The sequence below is a fragment of the Sus scrofa genome, chromosome X (assembly GCF_000003025.6).
Source record: "Sus scrofa isolate TJ Tabasco breed Duroc chromosome X, Sscrofa11.1, whole genome shotgun sequence".
NCBI lineage: Eukaryota > Metazoa > Chordata > Mammalia > Artiodactyla > Suidae > Sus > Sus scrofa.
In genome coordinates, this window is record NC_010461.5 from 89,176,311 (window position 1) to 89,196,671 (window position 20,361).

Consider the following 20,361-nt stretch of genomic DNA (forward strand, 5'->3'; position numbering starts at 1 on the left):
CTTTGCAAATGATGCAACAGACAAGGGCCTAATGTCCAAAATACACAAACAACTTATACAATTCAACAGCAAAAAACAAACAACCCAATTGAAAAATGAGCAGAAGACCTAAACAGGCAATCCTTCAAAGAAGACATATGGATGGCCAGTAGGCACATGAGAAAATGCACAACATCACTAATTATTTGAGAAATGCAAATCAAAACTACTATGAGGTACCACCTCACACCAGTCAGAATGGCCATCATTAACAAGTCCACAAGTAACAAATGCTGGAGAGGGTGTGGAGAAAAGGGAACCCTCCTACACTGCTGGTGGGAATGTAAATTGGTACAACTGCTACGGAAAGCACTATGGAGATACCTCAGAAAATGAAATATAGATCTACCATATGACCCAGAAACCCCACTCTTGGGCATATATATGGGCAAAACTTTCATTTAAAAATGTATGCACCCCTACATTTATCACAGCGCTATTCACAATAGCCAAGACATGGAAACAACCTAAATGTCCATCGACAGATGAATGGATTAAGAAGCTCTGGTACATATATATAATGGAATACTACTCATCCATTAAAAAAAATAAACGAATGTCATTTGCAGCACCATGGGTGGAACTAGAGATTCTCATACTAAGTGAAGTAAGCCAGAAAGAAAAGGACAAATACCATATGAGATCACTTATTTGTGGAATATAAAATATGGCACAGATGAACCTGTCTACAAAACAGAAACAGATCACAGCAAAGGAGAGCAGACTTGTGGTTCCTGGGGGGAGGAGGGAAGAGAATGGGATGGACAGGCAGTTTGGGGTTTGGGGATGCAAACTTCTATTTGGAATGGATGGGCAATGGGGCCCTATTGTGCAGCACAGGGAACTGTGTGTGATGGGGTCGCTTTGTTGTACCACAGAAACTGAAGAAACATTGTAAATCAACTATAATTTCAAAAGTATGCTCAACATTATTTTATATGGAAATATGGGGAAAACTTCACTTAGGAGTATGTTTGTTTACTATGAAAATTTAGATATAAATGTATGCCTGTAAAAAAAGAAATACTTGGATTATAACAGGGTGCAAATAAAATCCCTTGTTATCAAAAAAGGTTTATTATTATGTTTTAACTAATTACCCTGGACACATTTACAAGAGTGATGTGTAAGTTTGTTTTTAAATAAATTTTCACAGAACCCTAGACATGACAGCTGGCAATGTTGAAATGTGGTTGGCAACGTTCCAGGCTCCAGTGTTACCACATAGAGTGTAGAAGGGTGGATTTGGAGCCATGAGGCAATAACCAGTATCTTCATAACTGGCACAGTATCAATTTAAACTTCTGATGAAAAATTCGAGATGCCAACTTTAAAATGTATGAAGGGGTACATCATTTTTCATCATTCTTTTGTGAGGAAATAAGAAAAAAAGCTGGATCGCTGGTAGAGGAGAAGCTCTGTTGCCCCTACCAGCTCAGAAATTCAAAGGCTCTAGTTTTTTTTCCCCCTCCCCCCCCACACCCTCCCTTTCTCTCTTATTTATTTATTTCCTTTGTATTATTTACCTCCGAATCCATCTGTGGTAGCTAGGCATGTTGGTCAGCAGTACAGATGTCCCCAGGCTTAGAGATGGCAGACTCACACAAGATCAAGATACATGCTGCGGATGTCTTGGAAGAAGAGAGGGTAGCTTGGAGAGGAAATACTGATATGATATTATAAGGACTCAGTGTGTGCCTTTCACTTGTCCACAGTCCCTTACCCAATATTCTCCTTAAGATCTCATTGTTTACAAAATGCATCACTAGTTTAAAAAGTGTTGGGGGGATACGTAATGAGCTACCACAATAAATGTCTACATACATTGTAAGATAGAACCAGATTTTAGAAATGTTAAAATATGAGCAAGTGTGCGCCTGATACCTGAAGAAGTAAAGTGTATTCATTATCTAAGAAATGGGGGAAAGTTTCTCATTGAAAGGCTGTTCCTGTGTTAGAAGAAACTAATTCATCATGATACTTTTTCTTTTCCTCCCTAATTCTTCCCAGGGACGGCCGGCAGCTGTCTTCGTCGCTTCAGTACCATGCCTTTCATGTTCTGCAACATCAATAATGTTTGCAACTTTGCTTCAAGAAATGACTATTCTTATTGGCTCTCCACCCCAGAGCCCATGCCAATGAGCATGGAGCCCCTGAAGGGCCAGAGCATCCAGCCATTCATTAGTCGGTGAGACACTGGGATACCTTTGACTTTTACCAATCCCCAGTTAGTTTAGCTAGTTAGAAATGAGTCCAAAGTTGATCATCTGATCATATTCCTCTCAGGTTAGGGCGAACAGAAGTGCCTTCATAATAATTCAATATGTAGTTTGGTTCATATTTATTGCAAATCTGCTTTTGACCAGGACCCATGATAGCTTTGTATAATATGCAGAGAACTCACTGTCTAGTCATTAGGCAATTATATGTAAATTAATATACATCAGGCTTGAGCTAAGTGCTGCAATAGATCTTATAAGATGTTATGAAAGCATTAGGAAGGAGATGTTTCATTCCAACATGAGCAGTCGAAGATGACTATATGAAAGAAATGTGATTTGAAATGCTTAGCCCTCGAAGGATGGAAAGGACTTGAGACATAGTTAGAAAGGCATACCAGGTAGAGAACCTGGAAATAGGTAATAGATTGATGTGCCTAGAATGTAGTTTTTAAAGGTTGCATAGGGAGAAGAGAACAGAAAGTTAGTTTGGACCCAGGTAGTAGAAGGCTTTCTACTATCAGTGTCAGATGTTAGTTTGGAATTTATCTGGTATTTAAGGGGAAGATGTTAGTTTGGAATTTATCTGGTATATAATGGGAAGCTCTGAAGTTTGGGAGCTGCATTTCTGGGGAAGATTACAGAAACATCCGTGTGTGACATGGCTTACCAAGGGAATAGTCCAGAGGTAGAGAAACAACTTAGACTGAAGATATTGCTGTAGTCCTGGTGGGAGTGGATTGGAACTCTCAGTGGGGTGGGTATGTGTATCACATTCGTAGAATAAATAGGATTTGGCCCTTGATTCGTCATGGGAAGGAAAAAGTGATAGCACCCATGGCATATGGACGTTCCCAGGCTAGGGAACACCACAGCCACAGCAACGCGGAACCCCAGCCACGTCTGTGACCTACACCACGGCTCATGGCAATGCCAGATCCTTAACCCACTGAGTGAGGCCAGGGATCGAACCTGCATCTTCATGGATGCTAGTCGGTAGAACCCAAGTTTAACTCGATTTCCTAGACCTATTATATGTTGCCATTTTCAATCTGATCATGACCCAGTCGATCTAGTAGTAGTCTGGTAACCATTAAGGATGTATCATTGGAAACTCTAGTTTATTTGACTTTGGATATAAAGGTTAAACCTAGTTTAGCCTCTCTTAATAGCACATCTGTGGTACCCTTTTTAATATATTTTCCCAATTTCTTTGGGAATTCATTTTTGTGTGCGTTTTGTTAGTCCAGACTCCTCTTGGGAGTATAAGGTCCCCTAAAGGCATTATCTTTTGTAGATAAACTTTGCCAAATTGGTTTAGTCATATTTCAGAAGGTCCCCTCATGCTTTTTAGTAAAGATTTGGTAGACTCAGCTGTATTTACCATTTGGCTATTTTACTTCATGTTCTAGATTTAAGCCACATCTCCAAGTGCCTGGGTGCTTGCCCAGCATTCTGGATATGTTGTACTTCCATAGATATGGCCAAATGGTTAATAAATATCCTTTGGGCCAAAAATAATGGGTGGGGATTAAGAAGGTGTCTGTTTCTTGTCTTTGCCAGTTTACCAGACATTATTCTTCCCGCAGTCTCAGCATTACTCAGTGTCTAACCTCCAGCTGGGCACTTTGACAGCAAGTAATATGTGTAATACATTAAGCCAAACCCTTACAGCAATGATGACATTGACCACAGAAAGTATGAATAGGAATTCAGGGCAGAATGGAAAAAGAAGATGCTATAGTGGTGATTCTCTAGTATCTTTTTTTAAAAAAAAATACTTAGCATTTTCATTTATAACTTTATCCTATACATTGGAAGACAGGGCTTATGTAAAAGAAATTCTCAGAGTGCATCTTTCACCTCTTTTTCTGAACATTGGAGACACCTTAATGGGCTTTGATATGAGGAAGGCCTCCAAAGAAGAGGAACTGCTGTTTCCCATGTGCTCACCCTGTAAATTGTGTCCCTTCTCCCTTTCCCTTACCAGATGTGCAGTATGTGAAGCTCCAGCTGTGGTGATTGCGGTGCACAGTCAGACCATCCAGATTCCCCGTTGTCCTCAGGGATGGGATTCTCTCTGGATCGGTTATTCCTTCATGATGGTACGAAACACTCTTCCTTGTCTTTGTCCTCATAGCTGACTGTCCATCACACCTGCATTTCTTCCTAACACGAGGAATCCCTGTCATTTGTGCAGTAAGAAGCTTCAACCTCATAAAACTTCTTTCTAAGCACTGTGTTCCCCCTCCCACACGTGCTGGAGTGTATTTTCATCATCCACCTGTTTTGGTTTTTTTGTTGTTGTCGAGTACCCTTGGTGTGTATACTTTCTTCTTACCGCTGGCTCGAGTTCCTTAACTGAATTTGAATTTTCGGCCAATCTCAGCACATGTCTTTGGGTATTCACTGTGGTATTATGGCACATGCTCCCTTGTCTTTTCTAGCACACAAGTGCAGGGGCAGAGGGCTCAGGCCAAGCCCTGGCCTCCCCTGGTTCCTGCTTGGAAGAGTTTCGTTCAGCTCCCTTCATTGAGTGTCATGGGCGGGGCACCTGCAACTACTATGCCAACTCCTACAGCTTTTGGCTGGCAACAGTAGATGTGTCAGACATGTTCAGGTAAGGTGTTTATGGCTTTAGCTGAGGTCCTAGCTTCCTTCAGAGATGCTAGAGAAGAGAGAGGGGCAGTCATGGATGGTTTATACCCAACAAATATTAGGAGTGTAATGGACTGTGTCCTTTATTCTTGCTTGTTCTCCCCATATACCAGACTCAGGTCAGAAAAGCAGACTTGGCTGCTAATAGGTGTATGTGATTTGAGATGGCTTGGTAGTAATTGTTTACATGCAAAACAGACAGAACAAGGTTTTAAGTGACCTGCTCCATAACAAGTGAGCCGTTATTTAACCAGACGGAAGCCACCCCAGATGTTAAAGCAGTCATCTGCCTTCCCTAGTCCAGTAGTCTCCGTTCCCAGGATTTTTTCAAGGCTTTCATCCAGGTGTTCGAATAAGTCCACATGTCATACATTTACCTCAGGATACTTCAATCTATTGGATTATTTTTGCAGTTTCAATTTATTTTTATATGTTGCTTCTTTTTGAGTTATGAATATTTTTCTTATGTATTATATTTATATAATTCTTAGGTGTTATGTATTGTCATTATTCATCATTAGTTGTCCTGATCCCCCTTATTCTAGGGCCGTTAGACAAATGAGTAGGAGGAAAAGAGGGAGAAACAAATGGACAAGGATAATAGCGGTGGGGAGGAGAGTCACAAAAATACCTGTGACCACTAATAGCTCTTCGGCCATACCAGTCATTGCCTTAGATCGCATTGCTCACAAGTTAACCATTAAGTCATCAAGAGAGCTGCTTAAACACAGAGAGAGTGTGTGGGTATGAATTTGAACCGTTAATAGAATTGAAATACCAGAAAAGTTTCGGCTGATAGTCTTATTTCTTATTCCCCAGCAAACCTCAGTCAGAAACGCTGAAAGCAGGAGACTTGAGGACACGTGTTAGCCGATGTCAAGTGTGCATGAAGAGGACATAACATTTTGAAGAATTCCTCGTGTGTTTTTAAATGTGATATATATATATATATACGTATATATATATATGTGTGTGTGTGTATGTGTGTGTGTGTGTGTGTATACACACACACATACATATGTATAACTCCCAGGATGCAATGTCTCACTCTCCCCAACTTTACCACTGCTGCCACCAATGGTGCTACTATACATGACCAAGAGAACATGCTGACCTAGTAATCATGAAGAATAAGAGGTACCTCAGCAATGGGCCAGAGCAAGGTCTCTTATTATTTTCCTACGAACGTAATAAGGAAACGAATTTACTTTTTGGGTCCAGAATGACTTTCTCCAAGGATCATAAGATGAAGATGATATATTTTGCCCAGGAACTAAAACGGCACGTTAAACATTCAATTACGAGAAGAATCACACTGAGTGAAATAAAAGACTGCCGTGTGGGGGAAGAATTATTTTTCATGGTGCTACTAATCCTACTGTATCCCAGTTTTTTTTTAATATAAAAGTGTTAAGCTTATTTTGCTCTGTAAGTAAAGATTGTGTATATTGTATAAACAGCCTTTTAGCTTAAAATGTCGAGTCATTTAGATGTGACCTGACATGAATCACTCTTTACAGACAACTTAGGAAACCCTAGAATACAGACAGCAAGACTTTATATCCATGTTTATCAAAGTGAGAGGATTTATATTCTTGCATCGAGTTCCTACCAAGAGTAAAATTATCTTGAGTTTTAGCCCCTAATTTCCTATTCGACTTTGAAAAAATAGGTCATTTTTAGTCACTTTAATCAGAATTGTAAATGTACACGTCACATACCAAATTATAATAGCTAATGAAGCAGTTTCTCTTCTGCTGTATTCGCCAAGAAACTCTGAACACCAGAGGCCCCCAGCTTTAATGGTTATTACATCTTGTTTTTGCTCATTCCCGACTGGGCGAAGCTCTCCCAAATAATTTTGAGAAGCAAAAATATATTTTTTAAATTGGCCATTCTTTTCCCTGTGCTTTTTATGTAAGGCTTTTTCTCCTATAGTCTCTGCCTGTACAAGAACTGGGGAGACAATACTTGATTAGTCTTCTCTCTTCAGTTACAAAGCCACCTGATGGTCCTTTACCCTTCTTTATTTTCAACATGTTCTTATAAGTAGTCATAGAATAAATGCCTTCTTTCCCTAGCTGTCATCTTCTCACGTCATGTTTTTTAACTCACCTGTATCAATTCAATTAAAGATATCATATGGTGTAAGGATGGTTTGCTGTGTATCTCTTCAGCTTGTGTGTGAAGATCTGCTCCGTTGCAGACAGACGACACATCTGCACGTCTCAGCATCGCTCAGAGCAATCGTAAAGCAAAAGAGGCTTCTGCAGACTCTGCTCACTCTAATCCCTGATAGGCAACATATCGTAAAGTCCTTTTCCCAATGAAGAAAATGCATTGGACAGTATCTTTGAGATAATGCATGTGTTAACAATATTGTGTTGATGGCTGAGCAAGAAAATTCTTCTCTTGGGGGAAGAATTCATTAAGAATACTTCAGGCAGATTAAGTTAATATTAGGTTAATATGCCTCATGATTAAGAATGAACACATGGGAGTTCCCGTCGTGGCGCAGTGGTTAACGAATCCGACTAGGAACCATGAGGTTGCGGGTTCGGTCCCTGCCCTTGCTCAGTGGGTTAAGGATCCGGCGTTGCTGTGAGCTCTGGTGTAGGTTGCAGACGCGGCTGGGATCCCGCATTGCTGTGGCCCTGGCATAGGCCAGTGGCTACAGCTCCGATTCGACCCCTAGCCTGGGAACCTCCATATGCCGCGGGAGCGGCCCAAGAAATAGCAAAAAGACAAAAAAAAAAAAAAAAAAAAAAAAAAAAGAATGAACACATGGACCTCTCGAAAATAGTCTGGGATTTGCTAAAAGTAGGAGATTCTAAAAGCTTCTAGAATAAAACGTGTGTGACAACTAAGATATGAAACAACCAAGCAATTTTTAGAATTTTAGACCCTTGCAAAATTGAAAGCTTAGAGTCCGTAGCAGTAAAATGTAGGTTCTAAACAACGGTAACTACCTAACAATACTGCTGATTTCAAGGTTAGCCAATTGCAAAGTCTAGCTTTATTTTTCCAGGAGCTGCACGCGTGAAAACACTAATGGGTAATTTTAAGTGAAAATGCCGTATTACATCCCATAGCTTTTTCTACATGCTGTACACCTGAAGGTTTCTCCTTGAGTTACAGTTGCAAACACTGATTCCAGAGATGTTGCTGTTTGTAGCTTTCCCTCTCCCTTTTAGCCTTTTGAAAGCCTTGGCGCAAAAAGAACCTCCTAACATTTTAATAGTTGCATGTGCAGCTGGTCTGTGTGTTTCTTAAATACTCAACTATCCCCAGCCCTGCTTTGTTGTTGTTTAAAGTATAGGAACCCAATCCACTCCAGGACCTTAATGCTTTTGACTCACCCTTGCCACTGAATATTCAAAGGTTATTCTGATGTAGCTGCTCTAGTAGTTATCTCTAGTGAGTTTTGCAATCAAACACAGGTAATGGTTTTCCTACAGAGGCAGGCAATGAATGAACTGTTCTGCTTACGTGTATCACCCAAGTGAGATTGTGTGTGTGTGTACACCAACATGGCATGCACACACACAAACACATACGCCCCATGTTGGTATCACACTAATCACTTCCAGGCTTCCAAAACTGTTTTTACTGGATAACTTGTGATTGTACAGCATCTTTTCTCACCTGGCCAAATTTGAAAGATGCTTTCTGTTTCTTATGGTGCCAGTGAGGTTCTTTGCCTCAATTGGCATGTTTAATTGAAAACTCATGGGCCATGCCAAGCCATCAGAAGTTTATTCATACATTAATCACAAGAGGGCACTATCGCCTATAAAAAAAAATCCGCATGTGTAACAGTTTGCTGAGCTCATTATCAATAGTGGCAGTGGCACTGTCTAAAGCCTTACCTCCAGATTCCTATTCTCCCATCCCCATAAAGATCAATAGCAAGTATTTTAAGTGGCCCAGTTACCCAATGTCTGCATCCAAAATAAGGAACAGCTTTGCTGTCAAAGATTCTCATAAGAGCCTGATTAGGAGTTGGCCCTAGTGGGAATTCCTGTGCCCCTCCACACAGAAGCAAATGTCCCTGCACCTCTCTGCAGCCACTTTTGTTTGGCCAGGATTTCAACTGGCTTTTTGAGCAGACAAGCACTCATCTCGAGCTGGCGTATAAAAACACCTTCATCCCGAGGCAGTTTCAAAGTAAATTGAGTAATATTTTAAAATCAGATGTCATTTCCATTTTTCAGCAGTGGTTTCTAGAGTATATTCAGGATGCTTGGAAGGTTTTTGTGGTGGAAACACTCCTGAAGGAATAAGTTGAGACAGGCCTGTCCCCCAAGTTCCATAGCAATAAACATTCATGAGATACTTCTTATCTGTAGGGCACCACGATAGATAGCAATCCAAAATCAACCAGAAAGGTAGGTAGTCATATGATACATGCTCCCAAGAAGAGGTGTGCTGTTCTATCTTTGACTACCAGATCTTTCTAAGTCGAGGCCAGAATAGGATAGATTAGCAGTAGTTGTCAGGAGGCAGCTGGCTCACCAGCCTGTTCTCTAACACATGGACAGACTAAAATCACATTGATGTAATTTTAATTCTCTATTTTTCTATGAGTAGACAGCATGCCCAACCCCTGACCCCACAGGATGATGAATTGCTGCTGTCATACACCAGTGTATGTCAGGTATCTTCTGTTTTTCTCCTCCAGATTCACACAGCATTCTTTTTTTTTTTTTCTAGGGCCTCCTATGGCATATGGAAGTGCTTGGGCTAGGGGTCGAATTGAAGCTTCAGCTGGCAGCCTACACCACAGCCACAGCAATGCGGGATCTGAGCTGCATCTGCGACCTACACCACAGCTCTTAGCAATGCCAGATCCTTAACCCACTGAGCGAAGCCAGGGATCAAGTCTGCATCCTCATGGATACTAGTTGGGTTCCTTTCCACTGGGCCACAAGGGAACTCTCACATTACATTCTTCATTCACCCTGCTTTCTGCCCCAGATGGTTCCTGCACCCTTTGGCTTCTGCTTGGTTTCAACCAATGGAATACCCTCAAAAGGACAGCAGAGCGAAGGACAAGATGAGATTAGAGTATGCATTTTTATGGGGCCTCTGGAATCACATCAGGTTGGCTGTACTCCTCAGTTGAATATCTCTGTTCCTCTCAAGATGAGAACATTCCATCCCAAAGCAGCATTCTTCTCAACCCCATTCTCCAGGATAGATCACATCTTGGGCCACAGATTAAGCCTTGGTAAATTTTTTAAAAAGTTGAAATTATTTCAATAATTTTCTCCAACCACAATGCTATGAGACTGGAAATCAACTACAAAGAAAAAAAAAGCAACGAAAAAATATAAACTCCTGGAAGCTAAACAATATGCTACTAAGCAATCAATGGGTCACTGAAGGAACCAGAGAGGAGATCAAAAGCAACTTAGAGACCAGTGACAACCAAGATATGGCAATCCAAAACCTATGGGACACAGCAAAAGCAGTTCTGAGAGGGATGTTTATAGCAGTATAATCTTAGGAAATAGGAAAAACCCCAACCAACCAACCTAACTTTACATCTCAAACATCTAGAGAAGGAAGAACAGACAAAGCCCAAAATTAGTAGAAGGACTTTCTCCATTCCTCTCTCTCTCTCTCTCTCTCTCTCTCTCTCTCTCTCTCTCTCTCTCTCTCTCTCTCTGATTCTAGTAACCTCTTTCTTCTCATCCCTTCAGGTCTATGTTTATGATGACAAATCTGATGCTGGGCTGCTAACCCTGGACTCTGGCGTTACCTTTTGTGGTTCCGCTACACACCACCTATTCCTTTCTAATTAAGCTCTCCTCAGACTATCCCAATATAAGTGTATTGTCTGATTGTTGATAACCTGACGAAGGCACAACTGCTTCTTGTCTCCAGAGTCTGTCGGAGAGGCTTGATTCTATAGGTGGCAAAATGAGGGTGAATTGATTAAACTGACATGCACTTTGAACTGAGGGAAGTGCCAGTAGAAATGAGCTAACTTCATTTCATCTAAGACCTAGCTTACCAAACTATTGGAAGCCACGTTCCAAGGTTCTTAGGGTGCAATGAGGCACAACATATTCATGGTGATGCTAAATCATTGAGTTGTTCAAGATTGTCCCACTGCATCTCTAAAGAATGCATCTTGACTCCCGCCCAGGTGGTCGTTTGGGTCGTTATGCTGTGAGCCACAAAGGAAGTCCTAGGTGGGCATTTAGCTTGCTTCATCCTAACTGCAAATGCAGAATCTCAGCTGTCTCGTTGGCAGACTGGCTGCTAAGCACTGATAGCCGATCCCTGAGAGCTCCAAGAGAAAACTCCTGGTAGTACAACTTGCACCAGAAAAATCCACCGGGTCAGGTGCACCTCACTGTGATCTGTAAAACACCCCAAAGGGTTACTAGGCCAAGACAGAGACAATGTAAACCACTTAAAACAAGTGGTTTTCAACTTCAAGAGCCTCTGGGAAAGATAAGCCTGCAGAAGGGTTTCCGATCTGCTTCCCTTCTAGTCATCAAGGGTACAGAGTAAATACCTAGACTGGAGACTACAGAAGATGCAATGGCCTCTCAATCCAAAGGCAGTCCGAGACAACTTGCTCGTGTCAACCAGGGCCACATGGAGCCTGCCAAGAAGTGAAGATGCTTGCATTTAAAGTGAAACAGGGAGTTCCCGTCGTGGTGCAGTGGTTAACGTATCCGACTAGGAACCATGAGGTTGCGGGTTCGGTCCCTGCCCTTGCTCAGTGGGTTAAGGATCCGGCGTTGCCGTGAGCTGTGGTGTAGGTTGCAGACGTAGCTCGGATCCCAAGTTGCTGTGGCTCTGGTGTAGGCCAGTGGCTATAGCTCCGATTCGACCCCTAGCCTGGGAACTTCCATATGCCGTGGGTGCGGCCCAAAGAAATAGCAAAAAGACTAAATAAATAAATAAATAAAGTGAAACAGTGTGCGGGTTGACTTTCTTGGGGCTCGTAATGTGCTTGCTGTTACCAGTCTGTCACAAGCCAGGATGGTAAACCAGATGCCAGAGCTGTGTGTCTTTCTCTGACATAATAATCTGGCCCTTGCTTGGGCTGTAAGGAACACTATCACTGATGCCTCAGTAGCAACAAGAGTAACACATTCATGTAGGCCTCGTGAAAATGTCATTCTTCACACATTATTTCATCTGAGCCTCCACAACCCTGATGTATTCAAACCGTGCATTTTACAGATGCAGAAGTGGAGCCTTAGAATGGTTAAATGACTTTCCCAAGGTCACAGGACAAACTGCTGAGTTCTTTTTTTCAATCAAAATCAAACCATCACCATCTAGGCATGAAGATGCCTGTGTCAAAATATTCAGAATCTTGTGTCATGGAGGTTCGTGGCTATACGGGGGTCTCTGCCTCATGAGAAGTGATGAGCTGCATGTTTTGCAAATCTTAATTCCCAGATGATGATGAGTACTTTTCCTAGCACCATTGCAGCACCTGAGACCCTTTAGAATTATTCCTTGGACACAGGTAGGTGACTTACCATAAATACATTGTACCTCAGGATACTCTGGTCTGTTTGGTCTAAGTCTCCATAGCTTAAAAAAAAAAAAAACCTTGTAAGTCTGGCCTGGTGCCCACATCACATGACCTTCCTTGGGCATCTTGAATCCAGACAGGATCCTCAAATTTGAATGCTCTGGTCTGTAAGTACTGCAGAGCTACTAGTGTCCACGTAAGGACCAATGTGTATTGACTGCTTTGTAAACCCGAGATCAGGCAGAGCCTATCTATTGTCAGCAATGTAGAAAGTACTCTGGAGGAGAACTTTTCTTTAGTTCCAACACAGAAGTCCATTATATTTCATTGTCACTAACATACATAAACACACAGAAGCAACTCAAGTTTGCTAACCATCACCTGCACTGGTCATATTTCGCATGTAGTAACATTGCTATTTTGGCTCCCTTCCGCAGAAATTTAGGCTGGGAAACAGATGAACAAACATCAGAGCAACTGGGCCAAGCAGTGTGGTTATTCATCAGATTACAGATGCAGGGAAGGTTAAAGACAAGTTGGAAAATATCTAGGTTAAAATAGGGGACTGCTTAGCTTATAGTAATCAGTATAGTAAGAAGACAGGTATTGAGATTACTAGGTTTAACCATGTTCTCGAGTTAACTATGTGCTTGCAGATGTGGCAACTGTTGCCCACCTTAAGGCCAGCAACAGCACACGGAGTGAAAAGAGATAACAACCTAAGGCCATTTTCACAAATACATCCTTCTCCTGCTCTGAGAAACTGGTATTTTCTTTCTTTTTTTTCACCTTGTATTTAGCAATTTTTAAAAAATGAAATATTGCTGATTTACAGTGTAATATTAATTTCAGGCATGCAACATAAGGATTCAGTATTTTTATAGAGTATATTACATTTAAAGTTATCATAAAATATTGGCTATATTCCCTGTGCCATACAATATATCCTGGTAGTTTATTTATTTTATGCATAGTCATTTGTGCCTCTTAATCCCCACTCCTATCTTACCCCTCCCTCCTTCCCTCTTCCCCCTGTTAACCACTAGGTTGTTCTCTGTTTCTATTTTGTTACATTCGTTTGTATTCTTTTTTAGATTCCACGTATAAGTGATAACCTTATTTTTTTTCTCAGTGAATTTTATTACATTTATGGTTGTACAATGATCATCTCAACCCAATCTTATAGCATTTCCATCCCAAATTCCCACCCCATCCCCCCAAACCCCAACCTGTGTCCTTTGGAAACCAGAAGTTTTTCAAAGACTGTGAGTTGGAATCCGTGCTGCAGAGTTCATTGTGTCCTGTTTTCTTAGATTCTACATATAAGTGACAGCATATGATGTTGGCATTGCACTGTCTGACTCACTTCACTTAGCATGATCATTTCTAGATCCATCCGTGTGGCTGCAAATGCCCTTATTTCTTTCCTTTTAATAGCTGAGTAATATTTCATTGTGTATATGTACCAATCTTCTTTATCCACTCCTGTCTTGATGGATATTTATGTTGTTTCCATGTCTTGGCTATTGTATAGAGTGCTGCAATGAACATTGGAGTACATGTATTTTTCAAGTCATGGTTTTCTCTGGAGAGATGCCTAGGAGTGGGCTTGCTGGATCAAGATAACCTTTAGTATTTGTCTTTTTCTGTCTGATTTATTTCAATTAGCATAATACCTTCCAAGTCTATTTATATTGTTACAAATGGCAAAATTTCATTCATTTTTATGGCTGAGTAACATTTCATTGTGTGTGTGTGTGCTACATCTTTTTTATTTATTCATCTGTTGGTGGATACTTAGGTTGCTTCCATATCTTGGCTATTGTAAATAGTAGTGCTGCTATTACAAACATTGCGATATATGTTATCTTTTGAGATTAGTATTTTTATTTTCTTCTAATATATATATATACTGGATTATATGGTAACTCTAGTTTTAGTTTTTTGAGGAACTTCCATACTGTTTTCCATAGTGGCTGAACCCATTTATCTTCCCAACCACAGTGTACTAGGGTTCCCTTTTCTCCAAATCCATGCCAACGTTTGTTATTTGTAGACTTTTTGATGTGAGCCATTCTGACCGGTATGTGGTAATATCTTATTGTGGAGAAACTGGTTGTTTTGTCCTCTGAGCAAACAGAAACAGCTGTGGGCATAGGACAAGGGGCTAAGGGTTTTCTCCTTGCAGGTCTATCAGGTTTTGCTTCATCTATTTTGACGATCTCTTATTAGATACATAAATATTTATGATATTTATGCCCTCTTTATGAAATGATTATTTTATCATTATGATAATGGTAATATGGTAAAGAAAATGTTAATATTCTGGGCTCTGGAATCTGCATTGATGGCGGTATAGCCATCCAGCTTGCTCTGTGTTAGTGTTAGCAAGGTCTATTTTCTTCACCATTTAACTTTGAATCCATTTCTGTTTTTATATTTGAAGTAGATTTCTTACAGGCAGCATACTGTTTAATCTTACTTTTTCATACGTCTAACAAACTTTTCCTTTTAGTGAACTGCATTTAATATGGTTATTGATATGGTTAGGGTTAAATCTATCATCTTGCTATTTATTTTCTACTTGTACTTGGTTCACTTTTTAATACTGTGTGTTGGATTAATTGAATTTTTTTCTGATTCCGTTTTATCTTCTTCGTGACATATTGATTATAACACTTTGATTAATTCAGTGACTGCTTTAGGGTTTATGGTACACATCTTTTATTTATCACAATCTGTATTCAAGTTCTATAATGCCATTTCATGGATGCTTTAAGAATGATATAATAGTATACTTTCAATCCTTCCTGAGCTTGGTGTCATTTTTCACACACTGTAGTTTTAATATGGTATAAATCCCATACTGTATCCTTATTATTGTTGTTTAAGTAGTACCTTCTCTTTTTATTTGATGTAACTCATATAACATAAAATTCACCCTCTGAAAGTATTCAATTCAGTGGTTTTTAGTACATTCCCAAAATTTCATAACCATCATCACTATCTAACCCCAGAAGAAGAAAACCCCATACTTACTAGCAATGACTTTCTACTCTCCTCAAGTTCTCCCTCCCCCAGGCCCAGGCAACTACTAATCTACTTTCCATCTCTAAAGATTTGCCTACTCAGGACATTTCATATAAATGGAATCATAGAATATTTGGCCTTTTGTGCCTGGCTCATTCACTTAGTGTAATGTTTTCAAGGCTCATCCATGTTATAACATATGTCAGTACTTCATTCTTTAATATTTTTAATTGAGGTAGAATTCACATAACATAAAACTATTTTAAAGCAACCATTTCAAGGGGCATTTAGCACATTCATAATGTAGACAGCCACCACCTCTATCTAGTTATAAAACATTTTCATTATCCCAAAAGAAAACTTTGTACCCATTAAGCAGTCACTCTCCACTCCCAGAAACCCCTGGAAGTCACTCCTCTCTTTTCTGTCTCTATGGATTTACCTACTCTAGATGTTTTGTATAAATCAGTCATATAAAATGTGACCTTTCTGATCTGGTTACTTTCATTTAGCATAATGTGTTTGTTCATTTGTTTTGTCTTTTTGCCATTTTCTTGGGCCGCTCCTGCGGCATATGGAGGTTCCCAGGCTAGGGGTCCAATTGGAGCTGTAGCCACCAGCCTACGCCAGAGCCACAGCAACGTGAGATCCCAGCCACATCTGTAACCTACACCAGAGCTCACAGCAACGCTGGATCCTTAACCCACTGAGCAAGGCCAGGGATCGAACCCGCAACCTCATGGTTCCTAGTCGGATTTGTTAACCACTGAGCCATGATGGGAACTCCTGGCATAATGTTTTTAAAGTTCATCCACATGATAGCATGAATGAGTACTTCCATCTGTTTATGTTTAATGATAATCCATTCTATGCATATGTCACTTTTGGGTTATCCATTTATCCATTGACATTTGGGTTATTTCCACCTTTTGGTGATTATGAATTGTGCTGTTATGAACATTTGTGTACAAGTATTTGTTTGGATACCAGTTTTTGATTATTTTAGGTATACACCTGCAAGTTAATGATGAATTCACTTGTCGATTGTTGATCTGGTAATATCTTAATTTTTCATTGATTTTTGAAGCATAATTTTGCCAAAATAGAATACTTGGTTGATAGTTTCTTTTTTTTCTGGTGGTATTTTGAAATATATTAGCCCAGCCCTTCTAGCTTCCTTGGTTTCTGATGAAATACTGCCTGGTACTATCATAGAAGATCTCTTATACACGATGAGTAGCTTCTGTCTTGCTTCTTTGAAGATTCTGTTTTTGACTTTTGACAGTTTGATACTAATGGAGATTATCTTTGAGTTGTTTCTACTTGGAGTTCATTGAGTTCTCTGGCTATAGAGATTAGTGTATTTCATCAAATCTTGGTAATTATAGCTATTATTTCTACAAATATTTTTTCTGCCCTTTTGTCACTCCCTTCTCCTTTGGAGACTCCCATTATTATATATGTTGGCTCATTTGACGGTGCCCCATAGTTCTCAGAGCCTCTTTTATTTTTCTTCATTCTTTTTTCTTTGTATTCTTAAGGCTGGATAAAATCTCATTTGACCAATCTTCAATCTTCAGGATTCTTTCTTCTGCCAGTTAAGATGTATTGTTGAGCACTTCTGGTCAATTTTTCATTCCAGTTTTATACTTTTAAACTCTTGAATTTCTATGTGATTCTTTTTAAAAATAAATTCTGGGAGTTCGTGTCATGGCTCAGTGGTTAACGCATCCGACTAAGAACCATGAGGTTGTGGGTTTGATCCCTGGCCTTGCTCAGTGGGTTAAGGATCCAGCACTGCCATGAGCTGTGGTGTAGTTCGCAGACATGGCTGAGATCTTGCGTTGCTATGGCTGTGGTGTAGGCCAGAGGCTACAGCTCTGAGTAGACCCCTACCCTGGGAACCTCCATATGCCACAGGTGCGGCTCTAAAAAAGACAAAATAAAATAAAAATAAATTCTGTGTATGGATATTTACTATTTAGGGAGGCATAATTCTCATAGTTTTTGTTAGTCCTTTAGACATGTTTTCCTTTAGTTCTTTGAACATTAAAATTACTCATTTGAAGTCTTTGTATCGTAAGCCCAAAGTCAAGGCTTCCTCAGGGACAGTTTCTGTTTACTACTTCCTTTCACAGGAGAAGAAGTAGTTAAATAGTGTGTATGGGCCATATTTTCTTGCTTCTTTGCATGTTTCATATTTTTTTCTTGAAAATGAACATTTAAAATAACAATATGGTGGCTTTGGATATCAGATACCCCCCCCCAGGGTTTGTTGTTGTAGCTCTTTGTTGTTACTTATTTGTTTAATGATACTTCTGTACTAATTCTCTAAAAATCTGTATTTTTTGTCATGTGTGACCACCACAGTCTCTGCTCAGTTAGATTAGTGTCCAGATAAATATTCAATAGAGATTTCCGTAAATGCCTGGAGCCAGAAAATCACCCCATCATTGTTGAATGGCTCCATGTGTTCACTGGGGACACATCTTCAACACTCAGCCAGGCAGTTTACAACTCTCATTTAGCCTTCAGTTCCTGCTTTCATAGAAGCCGAAAGTTTAGGAATGGTGAGAGCTTTTGGATCTTTTCAGGTGTCTCAGGAACATGTGAACAGCTCTGGGCATGCTCACATCGCTACATCTGTTCTTTCCCTTCTAGGTTCACAAAAATATTTCCGAGCTTTCAGAGCCTCATGTGGACATCCCATCCCATCCTCTAGATTTTCCTTTTAGATTTCTGGTTAGTCTCTTGTTTTCTCTAACTGTTATCCACAGCCTCAGGCAGCTGCAGTATTAGACAACTAATTCTGATTGGTTTTTGACACATGCCCCTAGGGAAAATTTGTATGCACTGGCAGCCTTGTGAGTAGATTCATCCTTGGAACCACCAAACAGGTCAATAATGGCAGTCGTTTAGGAATGGAGCTTGAAAGGAGTTCCTGCCCTGTTAAGTCCATTCCAGTGCCTGCCAGGTTGTTGGTTTTCACCATGATGGAAGGCTCTTAGTTTTCTACATTACCACATAGCTAAGGATGGGGAGATGGGAATAGGGCAAGTTAAAATACCATGAAGCTCACTGTTCTTACCAAGATTAAACCATTTTTCTTGAGCAGACACTCCCGAGATAGCTATAAGCCTTTGGTTAATTTCCAGAGGTCTGAAAAAGTTGATTCTGATCATTTTGTTAGTATTCTCCTTGCTTTTAAGGGGAAGATAATTTTCAGATGTCCTTATATTCCTACTGATGTCCTCAAGTATCTTTTAAAAGCAATTACATAATACAAATATTTCATAAATTTATACATGTAGTTTCCATTTTCAGCCTACTTTATTCTTTCACGTAGGTCTATATTTCCATCTTCTTTAATTTTCCATGCATGAGAAACTTCCTTTCTTGAAGACCAGTCTGCTGGTGAATCTTTCATCTATTAAATGTCTGAAAAAGTCTTTATTTTGCCTTCTAAAAAAAGTTTGTATTTCACCTTCAGTTTTGAAAGCCCTTTAACAAGGTATAGAATTCTAGGTAGACATTTTTCTAAAAATCCTATCAGTACTTTAAAGATGTTGCTCCAATGTCTTCTCACTTGTATAATTTCTTTTTTTTCTTTTTTTTTTTTCTTTTTTTATCTTTTTGCCATTTCTTGGGCCACTCCCACGGCATATGGAGGTTCCCAGGTTAGGGGTTGAATCGGAGCTGTAGCCACCAGCCTACGCCAGAGCCACAGCAGCGCGGGATCCGAGCCGCGTCTGCAACCTACACCACAGCTCACGGCAACGCCGGATGGTTAACCCACTGAGCAAGGGCAGGGATCGAACCCGCAACCTCATGGTTCCTAGTTGGATTCGGTAACCACTGCGCCACGACGGGAACTCCTCACTTGTATAATTTCTAATGGGGAAGCTACTGTCACCTTTATCTCTCTTCCTGACCATGATGTATTTTGGTATAGTTGCTTCATGTTTCTTGTGTTGGTATTTATTAAGCCTCTTGGACCTGTGAATTGACTGTTTTCATCAAATTTGGAAAAGTTTTGATCACTGTTTCTTTTTAAAATTATGGTTAATTTACAATGTTCTGTCAATTTCTGCTGTATGGCAAAGCGACCCAATTATACATATACATACATTCTTTATCTCACATTATCTTCTGTCTTATTCCATCACAAGTGATTGGATACAGTTCCCTTTGCTATGCAGCAGGACATCATTGCTTATCCACTCCAAATGCAATAGTTTGCATCTACTAACCCCAAACTCCCAGTCCATCCCACTCCCTCCCCCTCCCCCTCGGCAACCACAAGTCTGTTCTCTATGTCTATTAGTTTGTTTCTGTTCCATGGATAGGTTCATTTGTGCCATATTTTAGATTCCACGTATAACTGATATCATGTGGTATTTGTCTTTCTCTTTCTGACTGACTTCACTTAGTATGAGAATCTCTTGTTCCATCCATGTTGCTGCAATGGCATTATGTGTTCTTTTTTATGGATGAGTAGTATTCCATTGTAGTATACCACATCACCTACGTATAAATCAATGAAACTCGAAATACTCTCACACCATGCACAAAAATAAATTCAAAATGGCTTAAAGACTTAAACAAAAGACAAGACACCATAATGTCCACTGTTTCTTAGAATGTTTTCTTCTGTCCTTCACCATCTCCACCATGGACTCTACTCATGTGTACTAAGACACTTGAAGTTTTCCTGTAGTTCACTAATGCTGTTTTTTCTACTTTTTTGTTTCATGTTAAATTGACTTTATCACTATGACTTCAATTTGAACAATCTTTTCTTCTGCAATGTTTGATTTGCAACCCCATCTGTACTTTTTCATCTCCGAAATTGTAGTTTTCATCTCTAGAAGTTCCATTTTTGTCACTTATATACCTTCCCTTCTCTAC

General features: G+C 39.9%; 1 protein-coding gene across 3 annotated transcripts in view; it reads left to right on the forward strand.

Moving 5' to 3' along the window:
* Window positions 1-6,996, forward strand: part of COL4A5 (collagen type IV alpha 5 chain) — a 224,470-nt gene extending 217,474 nt beyond the window's left edge. For all 3 annotated transcript variants that reach the window (XM_021080779.1, XM_021080778.1, XM_021080780.1), the window contains 4 exons: window positions 2,050-2,227; window positions 4,249-4,363; window positions 4,706-4,878; window positions 5,736-6,996. In XM_021080779.1, coding sequence (XP_020936438.1) covers window positions 2,050-2,227; window positions 4,249-4,363; window positions 4,706-4,878; window positions 5,736-5,817 — 548 coding nt within the window. In that variant the 3' untranslated portion in view covers window positions 5,818-6,996. The remainder of the gene's footprint in view (window positions 1-2,049; window positions 2,228-4,248; window positions 4,364-4,705; window positions 4,879-5,735) is intronic.